General features: G+C 33.5%; 1 protein-coding gene across 1 annotated transcript in view; it reads left to right on the forward strand.

Moving 5' to 3' along the window:
* Positions 1-17242, forward strand: part of LOC136025251 (DE-cadherin-like) — a 188810-nt gene that overhangs the window by 142428 nt on the left and 29140 nt on the right. Inside the window, 5 exon segments of the mRNA XM_065701095.1 lie at positions 1371-1630; positions 6740-7036; positions 12069-12224; positions 13902-14064; positions 16776-16987. Of these exon segments, the coding sequence (XP_065557167.1) occupies positions 1371-1630; positions 6740-7036; positions 12069-12224; positions 13902-14064; positions 16776-16987 (1088 nt within the window).

The raw sequence follows: 17242 nt of genomic DNA on the forward strand, positions 1-17242 counted from the left end.
TATATATATATATAAATAGATATAAATAGATTTTCAGGTTTACCGACTCTTGAACATGCAACATATAATTGTCCATGGGAAAAACAATTCGTATTCAGATCTATACCTCATCATTCTAATGATTGCCCTTGAGCTTTGTTGATGGTGATTGCTAATCGAACATTCCCTGTGTCCCCGTCGTTATTTATATATCCCCCCTGTGCCCCCCGACGTCCCCGTTGTAGTTGTGTCCCTGTGTCCCGGTTGTCATTTATATTCCCTGTGTCCCGGTCGTCATTTGTGTCCCGGTGTCCCAGTCTGTAATTCCTCTTTGAGTGTCCGGGTCGTCATTATATTCCCTGTTTCCCGGTCGTCATTTATGTCCCGGTGTTCCGGTCTGTAGTGTCATCTTATAATGACGTCATATACAAAGCCTTATATACTTATATCTTGCGAATATACAACATTCTTCGCTGTCCCATTGTCTGTGCATATAAATAGATTGTCAGGTTTAACAACTCTTGAACATGCAACATATATAATTATCAATGGGAAAAACAATCCGTATTCAGATCTATACCTCATTAATCTAATGATTGCCCTTGAGCTTTGTTGACGGTGATTGCTAATCGAACATACCCTGTGTTCCGGTCGTCACTTATATATCCCCCCTGTGTCTCGGTCGTTATTTGATTCCCTGTGTTCCAGTCTGTAATTTCTCTTTGAGTGTCCCGGTCGTCATTTATATTCCCTGTGTCCCGGTGTCCCGGTCGTCATTTGTGTCCCGGTGTCCCGGTCTGTAATTTCGTTAGTCGACAAACATGACGTGAGTCGACAAACAGCTTCATGACGGCATAATGCTCAATCCTTATAATGACGTCAGTCGACAAACATGCATGACGTCAGTCAACACACAACACACAAACAACTTATTTATTTATATATATATATATATATATATATATATGTATATATATATATATATATATATATATATGTATATATATATATATATATATATATATATATATATATATATATATATATATATATATATATATATATATATATATATATAGATTTATTACTGTTTAATAATTAATATTAAATATTTTTTTAATTTAATGTTAAATTAATATGTATTAAATATGTTTTCCAACACTTTTACAGAGGTTCTTTGTGTCAATCTCGCGCGGATATATTTCTCCTCCTCTGCCTCTGCGTGAATTAATGCATATATTTCTTTTTGTCATTCAGTCCATTTTTTCTTTTTTTTAGAAATGACTCTGCTTTCAGTCTTTCCCCTCCCACTTGGGCTACGTCCCTGCTGGAGGTTACACTAAACAATTAATCTTGACTTATTAATTCAGTATTGTATATCAAAATTTCAGATCAAAAAAAGTTCAAAGTCGAAGTACTCGATCAAAATGATAATCCACCTCGTTTTGAACAACCTACATACAATGCTGAAATTGCTGAAGATGCTGATATCAATTCGAAAGTGATCGAAGTCACTGCTAGGGATAAAGATGACTTTGCCGTGATACGCTATGACATCACAGATGGAAATGTTGATAACGCTTTTATGGTTGAAGAAAAATCTGGAGTTATCCGTGTCAACAACCAACTGGACTATGAAAAAATTACTGACGTAAGATGTTTAATTATGTTAAAATATTATAAAATAAGTAATATGTATATATTACTTATAGTAATATGTATATTACTTAATTTAAAAAAATGTCATGTGTCTTTTATTTAACTATTTCTGCCATGGTATAAAGCTACCATAGTTTTTTTTTTTTTTTTAAGTAAGAAATCATATCCTATACCAATTGTCTGTGCTACTTATATACTCGAGAAATTTGTGAGTGATTAGCTAGAAAATGTTTCCTAAGAAATATTTTCCACTCATTAAAAGAAAAAGTGACGTAAGCTCTTATGATTTATCGTAACCGCGGTGTAGCACTGGTGCAGTACATGTAAAGAAATCAAGTTGACACAGATTGTAATTGTTGTGTTAAGATATTAAGCAATAGTTAAAAAGGATTGCCATTTACATTTGCAGAAGAAGTATCTTTTGATTTGCCCGTTGAAATTATCCTAGCCTAAATTAAAAATTCATCTTCTTTCCTTTGAGTTGTAGGTTAATTTTGTTGCGTGACAACAATTTGGAATGACCTCACTAGTGAATTATAACAACCATACACTAGATGTACTGTACCAGTTTACCTGTACTGTACCAGTGCCACACCGCGGTTACGACCTTAAGTAATATCCTTTGCTTACATAAAAAAATATGGCTTATTTCTAATTATCCCAACCGCAAGATTGAGTTAAAACAATCTCTGTCGTCAACAGAAGATGTTACAACTAATATTGATTGTCTAAAAATATTAAACAATTAGAAAGTTCTAGAAAATATTTCCTAAGTAATATTGTTTACTCACTAGAAAGAAAATGTGGCACGGCTTCTTTAAATTATTGCTGCGACTGATAGTACCATTCTTTATAGAAGTTAAGATGTCCTAACTTATGTCAGTTATCTAAACATATTATGCATTTAGTGTATGGTAGCTAGAATACTTCCTAAGTAATAACCTACGATATGAAACCTTTCATACTAATATAAATGAAGACGTTATGTTGCGTTACGTGATCTTGCGGAGCAAATTTTGTCTCCATAACGTAGGCAGTGCTAATATACTTAGTCTCTGCTTAAAATTTTACGTTCCGGTTCGTTTTACATTATAGAAAGCTCAATTTAGCAGCAATAAAATGGGATTTCTGGATGAGCAATTAATAAGTTTTTAGAAGAAATTGATGAACTTTCCCTAGAAAGCCTTTTAAGGTTGATCAGAGCTAGAATCTCCATTTCACGTTTTTAATGTTTGATTACTTCGCTTATGATGATTGTAATGATTTTAGACGATGATTATGATGGTTTTATGAATTTTTAGGCTAGTCTAGTGTGAAAAAATTGTGAAAGGTGATACTTAACGTAACGTAATTTAGCCATTTAACCTAGATAATTACGTACTTAGTGTTAAAACCCCTTAACACAATTTCTTTTAAATTGTTACAAAATTTAAGGAAGAAAAAACGGATATGATTTGAATAAAAAGTGGAACAAAGAAAAAACAACAACAAACAATAAATAATAAATCTAAATATTTCAATTCCATGTCCCTGGCCGTTTATCAACGGGAGAAAAAAATAAGGCTAAATTAATTTAAATGTAACATAAAAAGAAAAATACAAAAAAAACTCACAAAAAAAAACAAATCTTTCTTTATCAACGGGAGAAAAAAATAAGGCTAAATTAATTTAAATGCAACATAAAAAGAAAAATACAAACAAAAAACACACACAAAAAAAAACACATCTTAATAACCTCCAAAATACTGCTATCCCTGTAAAAGCCTGAATAAGCGTGTAAAAATGTAAAATTGTAAAATTCAAGCTGAATAAGCTTGTAAAATGTAAAATGTAGAAGCCTGAATAAGCTTGTAAAATGTAAAATTGTAAAATGTAGAAGCCTGAATAAGCTTATTAAATGTAAAATTGTAAAATGCAAGCTGAATAAGCTTGTAAAATGTAAAATGTAGAAGCCTGAATAAGCTTGTAAAATGTAAAATTGTAAAATGTAAGCTGTATAAGCTGTAAAAACCTGAATAGAAATGACAAAAGATTTTCTCGGGTCCCGTTAACAAAAGCTTCCGGACGTTGAGTCGAAGCATTCCGAGTTTTATTATTTAGAGTTTGTTGTTTTTTTTCCACTGTTTTGTTTAAATTATACCCGTTTCCCCCTATTAAATTCTTTAAATAGAAAAACTGTGTGGTCTAAGAAATTATTAACTTTTAAATTGTTACAGCCGCATAATAATACCATTTTATAATACCATTATTTTATACCATTATAATACCATTAGGTTAATACCATTTTAGGTTAATACTATAATAATACCATTAAAGGTATTTAGGGGTTAATGAGTGATAACTTTCTAAGTAACGTTTTTTTACGTAAAAAATATAATAAAAGTGACTTCACATGAATTATTGTAGCTACAGTATAGCGCTAAAAAGATTTCTTTTAACAGCAAAAAATGTCATAATTAATATACCGGTTGACTAAAGGTATTAAGCAATTTTCTAAGTTCTTTTCTAAATACTCTCCATTGCTCACAGGGAAAATTCAAGGAAATGTTAAAAGAAATATCCGTTACTATTAGCTAATTGTTCGACATATTTTTGTTTTTGTTTTATGTATCCAAGGAACGATAAATCTCTCCACATTAATGTTAAACAAAGAGACAGTTGAGCAGCAAAACAAATGTGAAGAACCGTGGTGGTTTTCTGTTATATAAACGAATAACAAGGAAAAAAATATGTTAAAGAATTGGGTGAAAAAAATCTTCTCCCCCCCCCCCAAAAAAAAAAAACAAACAACTAGTTCTTACTTAATAATAATAGATGGTAATAAGCTTGCCTAAGCTATGGATGTCAGGTGATTGACTTTTCTTAGGATAATTTCGACAGGGCCTGTGCCTGTCATCATCAGATTAAATTCAAATTTCTTGCCAGAAATTTCTGTTCGTTTAAGTTTTAATACTGCTCCTTACTTCCAATTGAAAAAAACTTTTTTATTTATTTCTCTTTTTTTTAATACTGCTAGAAAATTCTGCACCTTCTTCATGAAAAGTCTCTTCCCTCATGATAAATTTATCCATGGAAAGATCCTCCCACGTAACCCCCTCACACCTGAACAGGTGTGACTAGAATTCCGATCCCACAGAATCAGTTTTTTTTTAGTTCTCCATTTTCTATACAACTTCTTAATTTTAAATTTGAGCATTTTTGCTTTGCTTCGTCTTTCCTATTTTGCCCCCCTTCAATCTCTCTTCATTTGGCGAGATTAAGCATCCTAATCAGGGATGGTAGGTAGGGTTTCCACCTGTAGCACGAATCTGCTATTTTAACTCTATTACAGTCAATTTTTTTACTGTAGCACCGAAAATCGTTGTGTAGCAAACAAATTTCGCTAATTGTAGCACTTTAGAAACTGACCGTGTCGGCAATCCTGGTGGTAGGTGCGTTCCTATTGCGTAGCAGATGGTTTTAAAAGTGAGAACGGGAATCTTCAAAAACTGATCGAAGTGTTAAACTGAGGCGTAAAGACTTGGGAATGATATAAGTACTTTCGAAAATCCTTTCAAGAAAGCAAAAATTAAATCTCGGTGTAAAGACTGAGGAGCTGAGAGGAGTGCAGTCCCACTTATAAATAGGATCAGTTTGTCTCTGTTCTATGTTTTAACGACGATTTTTACTTTTATTTGAAAAATCCTGATTTTCTGTATCTAATCACATTTTAAAACATACAGGTCGGTTATGCTACTAAGACAACGGCTAGATTCAATCATAATTGTTCAAGCTACTTCAAAACAACGGATACAACTATATGTAACTCAGTGGCGATTCTGGCTTCTCTTGCGTCCGGGACAGAATCTTGATTAGCCCTGCCCCTTCCCCTGTCTCCTACAAAATTTTCAGGCCAAATTTTAAGAAATTTTCTATCCATTAACAAAATTATTTTCAGTTTACTAATTAATTATATAATTTGTTTTAATTTATTATTTAAATTATATAGTTATTTAATTATTACTAGTTAGTTCAGTTTGATTATGTTTTTTTTCTATTAAAATTCAGTTATTTAATTATCACTGTTTAATTATTCTTAATTTTTTCATTATTTTTGTTTTATTAATTTCGTCTTCTACTTTATTTTAATAAAAATAATATAAAAAAAAGTATAAAAAAAAGTTTCTTGTTCGAAAAGGATGCCTTGGCTATATGGCTGAATGGCTATATTTAGGTATTTTTACTGATTTGGTTGCAAAAAATAATAATTTCAATGAAAAGTTTACAAAAATTGCTCTATTTGGACTTTTTATTGAAAAATATCACATTTTTTTTGCTACAAAATCAATGGAAATACAAAAAATACATTTTTCTTATTGATAGATAGGCTATACCTTTTTGATGGCATGGCTTTTTTTGGCTTTTCCTTGATTTTGGTGCAAAAAATGATATTTTTCAATAGAAAGTTCACAAAAATTGCTTTTACTTGGACTTTTGTTGAAAAATACTTTTTATTGCAACTTGAATTAGATTTTTGTGTACTGTTCTGAACCCATATGTTTGTTTTTCATTCTAGCATAAATGAAGTTTTGACTCAGTAATTCGAATTCCGATTCGTCGTTCTGAGACACTTGTTCAAAAAATGCGCCAATACCAAGAATTAATGCTTTGTTAAAAAAAAAGTTTTTTATACTTTTTAATTCTGTAACTATAAATACGAAATTCTTATTTATAGTCAGGCAATTTTACTTGCTTGACAGTCCCTAAATTATTATTTTGTTTAATTCCAGATCATTTTTTAGAAATTAGTGTGGAACTTGAGATGTCTCTCAATCGGCCTAGTAATGGCAGATAAATTTGTACTGTCTGCTCTATTAGAAAATTCCTTAGAAACATTTGCCAACGGCAGATGACTGAATTAAAGTATAACCTTAATTCAATTTCAAGTTATATTATAATCAGTTGCATTTAAATTCTAATTTTCAATGATTAATTGAATAATAATTTGAGTGATCAATTTATTAACTTTATTGTATTGAAATCATTTTCTAACAGTGTTAGAATTTTGATTTTGATTTATTTATTTTTTATTTTTTTACAAATTTTACGTTTTTTCTTTCAGTACTATCTAAGAGTTAGAGCATCAGATGGGATCCACTCGGATGAAGCAACAGTACACGTCAGTATATCCAACGTCAACGATAATCCCCCAATATTTGAAAATATGCAGAATCCTCACGTTGTCAGAAACATAATTGAAGAAGAAAAAAGACCAGATCCAATTGCCAAGATTACAGTGAGGGATCCTGATTGGGACAAGGGTGGAAAGAACCCCTACATTACATTTTCCCTTGATCGAACTGGTCAATACGCTAAGCATTTTAGGATTACTCCGGAGGGCGAACTGTTCCTTGATAAGGTCAGTATCTGTCTTATGTATATACCGAGCAAAATTGAATAGGATCATCCCCAACCTAATGATGTTTGCTTTTCTGAACTTACAGCCGATGTCTGGGAGGGACATTTGCCCCCCCCCCCCCCCCATAGAAAATTACACCGCTGATAAATACTTTGACCCGACTGAAATAGAAGCAAGAAGTAATAGATAGGAAGAGGAGAGAAGAATAGATTAAAAGAAGATAAAAAGAGAACTTATTTTTGCTTGCATATCTTTATAAATTTCAAAGGTATAAATGTTGAATAATCAGAAATAGTTCTGTTTCACAATCTGGATGGGGCAAAACGTAAATCAGGAGTAAATGTTAATATATCTTTTTGTCCATCAAGTTTCAAGGGTGTATTCCTATTGTATGATTTTGAATTAAAATGGGATAGTTGTGTTGAGGTTCTTTCAGGTTGAATTGGTTCTTCTATTATAATGGAAAATTTTCCAATATATTGGATAGTTGGGAAATACATTGAATAGTACGTCGGGAGAGTGACAAATATATTGGAAAGTTGGACTTGTACTGAAAAATGGATTTAAATGTATTCTATGCTTGTACATATGTCGGTGCCCCATCTAGATGTTTGTGAGCGTAGGAATATTACTATTTATAGTGTTTTTATTCATTAAAGAAACGGAATTGAATCCTATGTTCTAGTTAGTTTGTTTTCTTTGTTGCCGACAGCTCCTTTCGAAGCTATTTCAATGTCATCTTGTAGATGACTTCTTTATGCGCCTGTCGGTATGAAAGGACCTAAATCTAAAGGCCCTTTCAGACGCATAAGAATACCTTGAAAAACCGATCGGTACTATGGGAAAACTGAACGCCATTTTTATGGTACCAATAGGTCGTGGTGCTAGGAATTTTTCAGTTTTCCCATGGTAACCATTAGTTTTTCGTCCGTTGTCAAACAAGAATGAGGTAAAAATTTCGGAAGTGAAAAGTATGTCAATTGTAAACCACCATGAAATGTGAGATTTGGTGGTTCATGTTCAGAACCACATGTTTTTATACGACACGAGTCATGCTCTATATAAATCTAGTAAGAAAAAGAGAATGCTTGGGAAGAAATGGGTCTTTGCTCCAAGCTTTGCTAGATGAACTAGCTGCTGCAACGACACAGAAAGCAGGGGAAATCAGAGATATCTGAATCCAATGACGAGTTTTTATTTTTTCGCCAGCTTTTTCGCCGCTGAAACTGCGCCCAGATATATGTTATCTGTTGTTCTAGGAAAAATATTGCACCCACTATTTTAACACGTCTTTTTCCTGTATTGGTCAGTATTTCTCATTTGTTCTCTGTGCGTCTTAAGCCCTATTCGTAATGTAATTTTATTAATACTGAGGTTAAGCTACCGTTGATTCGGCTCCGATTTGTCATAGAATTTCCTAATTGGCTGAAAAATTCAATTAAAGTTTTGATTGCATTGAGATAGGCAAATTTCACTATTGGTAAAATATCAGTATGAATATACCATTCGGTATATTCTCGGTATATTCTATCGGTATATTCGGTATATTCAAGCAAGTATTTCTTATTACACAACCTGTACATTTCCATCCAAGAGAGTACAAGCTTTTTTTTATACCTGTCGCTTGATAGGCTGTGTTTTTAGTTTAAAAATAAATCTTTAGACAACAACAATCAAGACATCTGTGCCCAACATTTGAATAAGGAATGCAGCGACACAATAACTCTAATTTAAGGTAACTCTAAATAAATAATATTGCTCTGAAACATGACTAAGAAATCAGAGGTGCCACAGAATAAAAGACTCCCCCTCGCCTTCCTTCCGTGTAATTATTGGATATTGCTTTTATTTGTCATTGGCAATATTCAAGAACATCATTAAGATATTTTTAATCATATGGGTTGAAGACTGTATATCAGAGATGCAGTGCATAAAATTTCTAAGCTTGCATTAAGAATTTAAAGCGTTTGTTTCTTTCTTTTTTTAAAATATTAGTACACCATCTCAAATGAAAAAACAAATTCCGCAAATTATAATGAAAAGTTTATGATAAATCTTTGGGGCCGTTTCTGGGGCATGTTTTTCCTTATTTATTTATTGTTTTTACCCTAAAACTTGTCACATGCGAAGACACAACAATGTGAATATGAGATACAACGGACATAACCAGGGTTGCCAACTGGAAATATTTGATGTTAAAAGGAATGTTAAAAGAAATCTCACACGTAAAGTCATAAGTGATTATGAAGTAAATATAGCCCTTAGTGCAAAAACGAACCCCAAAAAGTTTTGGAAGTATGTTTCCAGCTCTAATCCTAATAGACGTAGAATATGCCAGCTTATACGTCCTGATGCTACCGTGCTTGATTCCCCCACATACATCGCAAATTTTTTAAATGCCATATTTGCCATTAATATTTCTCATTCAGTTCCAGTATCTCCTCCTCCCCCTTTCCCAGAAAACCATGTCCACAAAATGTAATCTGTTGTGATTGATGTGGACGATGATCTCAAGCGCCTGAATAAGTTGGGTCCGAACAAGGCCTGGGGCCACGATGGCATTCATCCACATTTGCTGAAAGAAGCTGCAGCTCTTGTTGCCATACCACTGGCTGATATTTTTAAGATGTCCATAAGGATGATGGTGGTCATAAGCTGATTGGAAATCGGCCATTATAGTTTCAATTTTCAAGAAGGGAGATAAAAATAACCCTGAAAATTACCGGCCTATTAGTCTCACATCAGTCATTTCTAAACTGCTCGATGTCTCATTATGGCTTCAGAAGGAATCGGTCCATTGAGACGAACCTGATCCCGTCCTATGATATAGTCACTAAACTAATTGAGGAAGATAAAGCAGTTGATGTCCTGTTACTCGACCAAGCCAAGGCCTTCGATAAAGTTGTCGACGAATATCTTTTACACAAGTTCCATGTATATGGAGTTTATGCCGACACTGTTGAGTGGAAAGGATCGCTTCTGATTTGCCGAATCCAGAAAGTCAAGGTCTATTCTGACGATGGAGACCCCGTATTTTCAGAGCTTGCACCAGTTATAAGCGGGTACCCAAGGGAAGCATCCTTGGCCCCAACCTCTTCTCTATATGTATTAATGAATGTGAGGATTTTCTACAAAACCCTATCACTCTCTACGCTGATGACAGCAAACTAATTGGAATTGCTGATGGAACCCTGCAAAATGACTTGAATGGGCTCTCCTTATGGGCTTCCACTTGGATGATGGAGTTCAACCCATCAAAATTCAAAGTCCTGCACATGGGTCTCCCCAACAATCAGATTTCATACTTATGCTGGATAAATCGGGCACACGTATCTCAGCTGAGGCTCTTGAGAGTGAACGAGACTTAGGGGTGATCATTGACAGGAAGTTTAAGTTCCATGAGCACACTATGCAACAAGTTGCTAAGCCCAACAGAGCCGTGGGACTAATTAAACAAACCATATCATCACGCCATTTTCTGATAATAAGAAAATTATATAATGCTCTTGTAAGGCCACATTTGGAGTTTGGCTGCCCCGTTACAAATCCCCGTTACCAATACAAGGGAGATGTGGCAGAGAAGAGCAACTAAGATTTGTGCCCCACACCAACAGCTTCCCTACCCTGAACGTCTGCGTCGTCTGAAGATACCCACATTGGTTTACCGGCGGCATGGAGGAGATGTCATTTTTGTCAAGAAAATGCATCAAAATAACATGGCTAATTTCATTTTTACTCCCTCCCTTGCCACCAAGACAAGAAGCCACTCAATAAAGCTGCAATAGGAGCCCTCCAGACGCAGAGAGAGGACAAGCATTTTCTCAGTACGTGCATTCCCAACTTGGAACAGTCTTTCCAATAAGACTATCACCGGTGAATCGAATAATTCTTTCAAAATGCAGTCGATTTGGAGTGGAGTAACAGGGAATGGAAGTACCAGTGGGACTCCACACCCCAGCACACCCACTAATTTTGTCACCTCATCAGTTCAATAGCGAGATGTTCTACAGGAGGATGCAGTCCACCTTATCTTGCTGTAATTGCGATTTAAGGTAATTTTAAGGTAAAGGACACATTCTCATGTGCTGGGACACAATGACATAAAAGGGCAAAAAAAGTGACACAGGGAAAAAGTGACATTTTAGAAATTTCTGACGTAAGAGCGACACGGGACATATATTTCGGTTATAAAGAATTGTCTCTTTTTACCGAAGTGTTTTTTTTTTTTTTTCTGCCAAAGATATTTTGCCAGAGAATTTTCTCCAAAGTAAGGGATTTACATGTTTAGACGAATTTAGTACTTTCACACTAAGTCATTTTGTATCAATGATTAATATGGATTTTTTTTCCGTTTTCATCATATTTGATGTTAACTTGCCGCTTTGAAACTAGTTTACAATGTGTCTTTTGACCAATAACACAACTGGAAAAAAAAAAAAAAAAAAAAAAAAAAAAAAAAAAAAAAAAAAAAAAAAAAACTCTAGATTTTGAGATTTCGAGATGGACTCATTTTTGGATGCTCAAGAGACACATTCATGGACCAAAGCGTTGGCATAACTAGATGAAATACAACGTACGTAACATACAACTTAAAAAAGTAATGTAAAATAAATTCTAAAGCATTCAAATTAAACCTCCGTGCTAGAAGTGAGCCTAATTCGTGACCAGATACTTTTTTATTATTAGCTACTATTATACTTTGCCAACTACTTTTTATTTATTTGTTATAACCTGAGAAACAGGTCAAAACAGGTTTTGACTAAACAAGGTTTTGACTAAACAAGCTCTTTGATAACCCTGATAAGAAAGAGAATCCTTTCAGTCTCAATGAAGAGTCCAAAATAATGTAGCTCGTATAGTGAAGCTTGCTGGAATAGTGCTTTTGACATGTCATTTTTGTTCCGAGACGAAAGCCGTTTTGGAGTGAAGCCTCTGACTCCTAAGCCCCTCCTCCATACCATGTATACTCCTACTTGCCATATACGCTCCCCTACATTTAATATCTTTTTAATACGTGTATTCATTGTTGCAGGGTATTGACCGAGATCCTCCCAATGGATATCCTCAGGCTCGTGTAAATATTATTGCTGAAGACCGATTAGAACCCAATGGGAAAGTTCAGTCAAATACTTTGGTCGTCGAAATACATTTGGATGATATCAATGATAATGCTCCATTTTTAAACATGGTTTGTATTATTTTTTTTCTCTCTTTTTGCTCTTTCATTTCAGTATTTTTCACGCAATAACGGCTGATCCCTCAACAGTGAAAAATTCTCAAACTCAAATAAGTCGTTAAAAAAAAGTTTATGTTTTTTTGCTGATCCCTAGACAGTAGGAAGTTCTCAAAAGTCAAAAAAAGAATGTTTGTATTCTTTTTCTCTTTTTTTGCTCCTTCATTTTAATCTTTTCTGTACATTAAAGAGGCTGATCTCTGGACAGTGAAAGAATTCTTAAAACTCAAATAAGCCATCAAAAAAAGAATTATTTTTCTCTTTAATTGCTCCTTAATTTCAATTTTTCTGCACATTAAATAGGCTGGTTTCTAGACAGTGAAAAATTTTAAACTTTATAATTTAAATGTTTACTGTCCTACCTTCTTATGTCATTAGCAGTTTTCTTACAAAAGGGATGTTGAAACGCGGGAATTCCGGTTATCTCCAATTCCTGATTGAAGAATGGTAGCTGCGATTTCGGCTAGCCTTGTTAGAAAAAGTTTATTGTGGAAATATATTAATGAAATTTTTTAAAGCCTGAAATTTCTCAAAATTGTATCTGATCAACATGAAAACTACATTGAAATCCACCATGGTCAAAAGCCCTTTACTCCCCACCGTGAACAACAAGAAAAATTACTTTTTTCGCGAGTGATTTTTTTAAACCAGTGGCCATAGAATGTTGGGAGAGGGCTCTTTTGAAACAAAAATAGCAAATTTTAATTTAATGTAAAAGATGATCTAAGGCACGGATCTTCTGAAATTTCTTGTAAGGTGCATGTAAAAATGATATCCCTTTGTCTCCAATTTCCTATTTTACTGTAACAAAAAATTTCCGGCAATTGGAAAAATATTTGCATATATTTTGACAGGGGATTAGAACAATTCCAAAACCTTAAAAAAGAAAACCAAAAGTTTGAAGCTTAGCAGAAATCGTTGTTAGAAATCGGACTTGCTGTGATGATCAATTATCTTTGAATAGACTTCAGTATGAAAAGACATTAAATTGCGTAAATAGCAAAAAACTCGTAACTGTATTTATATATATTTTAACAAGGGATTACCACAACTCAAAAGCTTTAAAAAGAAAACCAAAGGTTTCAAGCTTAGTAGAAATCGTTGTAAGACTCACTATTTTATTTTTTACTCCGGGAAGCAGGTTGTCCTCGGTTGGGCTTGGGGGGGGAGTTGCAAGGAAAGAATTAAGGGAAATGAGAACTTCCTGGGAGGGTGTAAAGAAGGGGGCTTTGGATAGAATGGGATGGAGGGGGAGTGTGCATAGCTGTGTTGGCCTTTGGCGGCCTGGTGGTGCGGTGTGTTGTTAGTAGTAGTAGTAGTAGTTAAAATGTGTATATAGATGGTAATGTATGTTTTTGGTACAGAGGTTCTATTCCCCTGAAAATTTTTGCTTACATTTATTCAACTAGCCAGTTTTCCACAAGATATGTCTTTTTTGAGTCATTTATTTAGCTATTGTTCAACTTTTTTATTTAAGATGGTGTTTGTACAAACACCATCTTAAAATTATTTCAAACACCATCTTAAATTAAAAATAAAATAAAAAAAACAAACACCATCTTAAATTAAAAATAAAATAAAAAAAACAAACACCATCTTAAAATTAAAATTAAAATTTTTTAATGTTTTTAGGAGCAGCCAGTTGTATTTAATGAAAATCAGAAACCAATGCTGATTACGAATTTGACTGCTGATGACAATGATGATGAATCGGTTGGAAATGGACCTCCTTTTCAGATGAGGATCGACCCAAATGCAGAGCCTATAATATTGACTAGCTTCGCTGTAAATAAAGGTATACTATTATAATATAATAATAAAAGAGAAGCCAGAATTCCAAATGTACCTATTAATTTGTACATGCCCAACAACGCACATTTAAACAAAATCAATCTGTGTATTGCTTCAACTATTCTTTTATTTTCATGTTTATATATCCATTGTGCGGTATCTGTGAATAAAAGATTTTGAACCTAAATATGACAAAACATCATTGGTAAACTACGGATGATAATATATTCAATTCAATTCAATTCGTTTATTAACAAAAATAACAAATCACACACTATAAACTAAATACACCCTAAGAGAGCACTGCCCGTAACGGGTAATATAATCAATAAGTGAAAATAATCAATTAAAATACAAAAAAAAAAAAACAAATCAACAATACATGAATATAAAAGAAATACAAATACAACATAAAAAAATATAAATATAAAAAAAATACAACTCAACAATATCAAAAAAAAATACAATACATCAAATATAAAAGAAAAAATAACAAATAACAATACATCAATATAACAAAAAGTAAAATACAATATCAAAAAAATATATATATATAAAAAATACAACTCAACAATATAAAAAAAAATACAATACATCAAATATAAGAAAACAACAATTAAAATACATCAATATAAAAAAAAATGTTTTTCACAGATACTATCTGTTATGCCAGTTTCGTTTAATTTTTGAATTTTACTCAAAAACACGCTGCTAGGATGATACTAGGACCCAGTTTCAGCAGCTAAGATAGTGCCCTTGAGCTCTTGAATTTACCCATCTTATTCGATCGAAGACATGAGCTAATAATGAAATTTGGGAAATCACTATTAACAAACGAGGAGCACCGATCCATGCTTCCTCCATCTGTATCAATCAGCAGACATACTAGGCATTGCAACAGACTAGAACCAGTCAAGTGCCGTACGAACAGATTCGCAAACTCCTCTGTAAGTGCATTTAACAATTGAACTGAAAGTTGCATCATATTTCGTAAGTGTGTCTAACTAGTGACCATTTTGTGATTGTAAAAATAGCGTAATTTAGTGTTCCTTTTTGAGTGCTACGACAGCTATTTCATTAAACGAATATGAATTATCAACTTGGCGAGAGTAATGAAACATTTCAGAGCCAGGGCTGTTTAGAGTAAAGCCAATACACATAGTCGGTGTGGGAGGCAAAGCTGGCATAAGGTATAAGTTTCTTTGAATTCAATCTATTCACAATTTTAGACTTATTGTTTAAGCCTTTATGATCATAAGGCTATCCTATGCTTTTAGGGGTTTTATGGCTGGTATGTTTGTGCTGGTATGTTCGTTATGTTTATGATCATAAGGCTATGCTGTGTTTTTATGGCTGGTATGTTTGGTTCGTATTTCATAAGAGACGCATTTCATAGATTATGTCTCCCAACGTATCCTGTGTTCTTGTTCATTATTCCATATTGTATTCTGTTCCCTAGCTCAGAGTACGGACAACTTGTATGAGTGGAAACGGGTGCTAGTGAAAAAACAAAAACAAAAGAAAAACAAAAAAAAAACAGCGCATTCTTGCGTTCGGCGTTTCTTAACATTTTGTTTTTGCGAACTCCCTAATGCAGGGCTCGCAGGGCGTCAATAAGGCTAATTAAACATATCCCACCAATAACTTTGTTGACTTTATTGCTGCTGGAAAAAAGTTGAACTTTTTTCCAGTTGAACTTTTTTGTTGAGTTCAGCCAAATATTATTGGCTGAACTCAACAAAGTTCAGCCAATAATAGTGTATATTATGTACACAATATTATTGCACTATAATATATACACTATAATAGCGTATAGTATATATAATTAATACTTATTTAAATATTTTGCTTGGCAAAAGAATAAGGGTTAGACAAAAAAAAAGATTTTTACAGCTCCGCGTCTGATTAATTCCATTGTTTAAAAACAATTACTGTAAAGTGAAAAAAGGTGAAATTCCAGTGTGAGAGGGAGAGACCTAATAGCGTGTATAAGAAAATATTAACTTAGATGGCGACATGGGAGCCATGCACAAATATTTTTGGCAGAAACTGAGATCAGACATTTATTAGAGACATTGGCAGTTTCTTGCCATATTGTTAAATTGATTGAAATTTTTTGGCTTGTCCTTTTCTGGTTTAGCAAATCATCTTTTGATCAACTAAAAACATCAATGATTTCGAATTAATTTTTCACTATTAATAATCTGTTACGGAAATAACTTTTTTTCATGTCTTTGTTGGTCTGCTGAAATACTTCACTGCATGTTTTACTTCGTGTTTTATCAACTACTAGAGTGTATAATATCAGAGAACATAAATATAATCAATATTACTTAGTTCGATAATTGATAGTGCTACTACTACTAATAACTCACTCGAGTACTAAGCCTCCCGAGACTATAACATCTGTGGACATTCCTCCTCCACCCGAATCTCTTCAGAGTTTCACTCTTTATCCCCTCCCATGATGCTCCTATTTCCTTTAAATTCATTCTTACGACCTTTTCCCACCTTATTCGGGGACGATCTGCTTTCTTTTGGCCTCAGGTAGATGACCAGAAAACTCAGTCTTTGGTAATCTGTCATCCTTCATCCGTATTTTTTGGATTATTCTTGTTTTTATAACTTATTCTTATTTTTATAACTTATTCTTATTATTAACTTATTATTTAATTCTTATTTCACTTCTTATTATGTTACTTCTGTTCTTCGCAGCGCCATCTGGAGTGTGGCAGCTTCATTCCAATGTCATGTTTGATCGCGAAGAAAGAAAAGTGTACAATATACCAATTGTCATATCAGATAATGGAGGGGGTGACCCATCCCGAAGACAAACAGGAACAAGTACTCTGGAAGTTGTCATCGGTGATGAAAACGATAACGACATGAAAGATGGGAAAAGTGCTATTACTGTCTACAATTATAAGGTATGATGAGTGTTGCATTCGAACTAATTGCTATCTAATCTTCCCTCCTTTCTGTATTTCTCTTTTTCTTTCTCTCTCCCTCATCTCTCTCTGTTTTTCTCTCCCTCAGTGTGTTTCTCTCTCTCTCTCTCTCTGTCTTTCTGTTTTTGCTCTCTCACTGTTTTTCTTATTTATTGTAGCTTTATTTTTGCGGTATAATCAAGTAAAAAAGAGCATTTGTTTTTTCAGTTGTGTATTCCACCTGGAAGGAAGTCT

Source organism: Artemia franciscana, chromosome 3 (genome assembly GCF_032884065.1).
Source record: "Artemia franciscana chromosome 3, ASM3288406v1, whole genome shotgun sequence".
Classification (NCBI taxonomy): domain Eukaryota; kingdom Metazoa; phylum Arthropoda; class Branchiopoda; order Anostraca; family Artemiidae; genus Artemia; species Artemia franciscana.